Source organism: Nicotiana attenuata, unplaced genomic scaffold, assembly GCF_001879085.1.
Source record: "Nicotiana attenuata strain UT unplaced genomic scaffold, NIATTr2, whole genome shotgun sequence".
Lineage (NCBI taxonomy): Eukaryota > Viridiplantae > Streptophyta > Magnoliopsida > Solanales > Solanaceae > Nicotiana > Nicotiana attenuata.
Window position 1 is genome coordinate 61,222 of NW_017674599.1, and position 3,200 is coordinate 64,421.

The window sequence follows — 3,200 nt, forward strand, 5'->3', positions numbered from 1 at the left end:
GGACGACCCTGATCACATTTGCACTTAGTTGCTTCGTGACTTCTTCTTTAATCTTATCACTCATGTCTGTCTTAAACTTCCTTTGTTTTTGTTGGATTGGTGGAAAATTAGGATATGTAGAAGCTTATGGACCACTAAATCGGCACTCAAACCCGGCATGTCATCATACGACCAAGCAAATACATCTCTGTACTCGAACAAAACTTGAATTATGGCATCTCTCGTCTTTTGTTCAGTATGAATGCTTATTTTTGTTTCTCTGATTTCTTCAAGACTTCCCAGGTTAATTGCCTCAGTTTCATTTAAGTTAGGCTTAGGCTTATTCTCAAATTGATCCAATTCTCTTTTTATTTCCTTAAAAGCCTCATCTTCATCATACTCAACTTCTTGATTCATTATTTCGAGATTAGACAACTTTTTAAGATCTGGGCATGAATTCCGCGTGCATGTCATGTTTTTAAAGCCAGCATTAACGAAACTGAAAATGATAAGAAATTAACAAAAATTAGGGAAAGGAAAAGACAGAATTCTACTATGAAACTGGAACTTCATTTCATTGAATTTGAAAGGATAGAAGGGTTAACATCAAAGCAAAGCAATTAAACTAAAATATCTGGATTACAACCCTGAAAATAATCCAAATACAGAAAAAGCAACAAAACAGACTACCAAGACTCCTTCCTGATGGGAAGAGGAGTTGCTTCCCAGTTGTTGAGCGAGGTATCTGGACCAATCAGCTGAACACTTGCACGGCTAGGGCCCTCACCAACTTGAACCATATTGATCCCATAGAACATCTCCTTGAGACCCTGGCAAACTTCATCAATGTCATCCTGAGTAGAAGGATTTTGGACTTCTTCAAATTGTGGCTTGACAAAAGAGTAGGCAATGTGAGGGATTGGTTTTGACAATTTCCAACCATTCTTTTTGCGGGCCTTGGCTCTATTTATGTCAGCTGATGTTGGTTTAAAACCCAAGCCAAAGGTATCTTTCTTCGAAAAAGGAGCAATGGGGTTCACAATTCCTTGCAGAAAGGATCCTAATCCTTTTCCTGGTTCATAGCCGTTCCTCAACATCAGTGAAGCTACCATCATAGATGTGGATGAAAGATGGGGATGCAGAATTGGTTTTCCTTCTTCCACTTGGTCTACCTCAATCACCTCAAATGTTTGGTATATGAGGGATTCACATCCTTCCTTGGCCTCGATACATGGAATGGACGGGTCATTATAGACGGATGAGTCATCCTCCCCATGAACAAAAATTTCTTGCCTGTCATACTCGAATTTGACCATTTGATGTAGGGTGGATGGTATAGCTCTGGCCATATGGATCCACGGCCTTCCCAGAAGAAAATTATAGGAAGTTTTCATATCCAACACTTGAAAGACAATGTTAAAATCAACCGGGCCAATTGTCATGGTGAGTTCGATTTCCCCAATAGTGTCTCTTTTTGAACCATCAAAAGCCCTGATGCTGACACTACTAGTTCGAATTCTGTTAGTGTCAATGTTCAGTTGTTATAGAATAGAAAGAGGGCATACATCTACACTTGAGCCTCCGTCAATCATGACTCCTTTTACGTAATGCCCTTCACATTTGACCATAAGATGCAAAGCTTTATTGTGCCCAGCTCCTTCCTCAGGCAAATCATCATCGCTGAAAGAGATTTTGTTCACCTCAAAGAATCTTTCAGCCATTTTTTCTAGCTGATTCACCGTTGTCTTTTCTGAGACATATGCCTCGTTCAAAGTTTTGATCAACACACGGCGATGTTCTTTAGAGTGCAAAAGCAGAGATAACAAAGATATCTGAGCGGGGGTTTTCCTTAGTTGATCAATGATTGAGTAGTCTTGCATTTTCATCTTCTTAAGGAATTCCTCCGCTTCTTTTTCTGAAATGGGTTCTTTCACTAGAAAGTGATTTTCCTTGGCTTGCTTAGCTTTTGTTAATTCCTCTGGTGAGTAGCACCTTCCAGAGCGGGTCAAGCCTCCCATTTCATCTGTTTCTTCCACTATCTCTTTTCCTTTGTATGTCATGATAGTCTTGTCATAATTCCAGGGAATAGCTTTTGTGTTTGACATTGGGAGTTGTGCAACAGGTCGGATTACAACTGGCTCTGTTATATTTCTCAAAGCATTATTCGGAACAATCTTTTGAATGCCCCAGGGTTGTAATGTTTTGGACCACCCAATTGAACCCTAATCTTTTTCGTGCTTCCAAGGACATAGAGAATCGTTTTTTCAGAACCTGTCGTGTTTGAACTAGAACTCGCACCTTTCACAGTCAACGGTGCCGATTGCGGCGGGCTTACTATCACTTTTGGCTCTTGCCCTATGGTTCCAACAATCGTCTCTGTCTTGCCAGACTGCTTATAATCCCGATCATCACAAATCATCCCAATAAAATGTGTATTATCATGAGCTAGGAGCGGATTGTTTGTGATATTAGGAGTATCTTCATTGTTTGCTACCACAATTGCCTTTGCTTCAATCAAATTTTCAATGGCTTTCTTTAATGTCCAACAATTCTTGGTACTATGACCGTGGGTGTTAGAGTGATACTCACATCTTGCATTGGAGTCAAAGCCTTTTGAATTTGGAGTCACATAATGCGGCATGATAGGTTCAATCAACTTTAGCTGCATCAACTTTCGAAATAGGCTTGCATACGATTCTCCAATTGGGGTGAACTCTTTCTTTGGCTCCTATTCTCTCACATATTCCTGTCTGGGACGAGGATTATATGGCGCCTGAAAATTTGGCCGGATTTGACGGGAGCCTTGTGGAGTCGGTGCTCGCCATTGTTGGTGATTGGGAGGCCTAGCATAAGCCTGAGCATTAAACACTGTGTATTGTTGCGAGGGCACTGAGTACCGGGGACCCTGAGGCGGATAATAATGTTGAGGAGAATTGGATTGTCCTTGTTGTAATTGCACGTACGAAGGAACTATTCCTCTTTGAACTCCCCCGAACCCAGATGCCATCATGGATCCTTCCTTATTCTTTTTCCGATTTCCGAAACTGCCTGACCCGCTTTGAATTGCTTGCGTGGTCGCCTTAAGGGCTGCCTGACACACAATTTTGCCCGACTTCATGCCATTCTCAACTATTTCCCCAATCTTAATCGTTAATTTGGATCCTAACGCTTGGAGAAAGTAGTCAATCATTTCTGCCTCTTTCATTGGTGGTTTGACCCTA

The 3,200-nt window shown here is 41.2% G+C and overlaps 1 protein-coding gene across 1 annotated transcript; it reads right to left on the reverse strand.

Annotated features, from left to right (window-relative positions):
- Positions 1-665: 665 nt before the first annotated feature.
- LOC109218987 lies at positions 666-2,620 on the reverse strand. Its single transcript, XM_019383389.1, has 3 exons — positions 2,251-2,620; positions 1,591-2,119; positions 666-1,497 (listed from the first exon to the last, which is right to left on the reverse strand). Exons 1-3 carry the CDS (start codon positions 2,618-2,620, stop codon positions 666-668), a joined length of 1,731 nt encoding a protein of 576 aa, XP_019238934.1.
- Positions 2,621-3,200: the final 580 nt, after the last annotated feature.

Coding starts and splice junctions, on each gene's coding strand:
- LOC109218987 (XM_019383389.1), bottom strand. CDS start 2,620: ATGCCGCATTATGTGACTCCAAATTCAAAAGGCTTTGACTCCAATGCA. Junction 2,120..2,250: donor TTCTAGTTCAAACACGACAG/GTTCTGAAAAAA, acceptor GAAATATAACAG/AGCCAGTTGTAATCCGACCT. Junction 1,498..1,590: donor CTTATGGTCAAATGTGAAGG/GCATTACGTAAA, acceptor TGACACTAACAG/AATTCGAACTAGTAGTGTCA.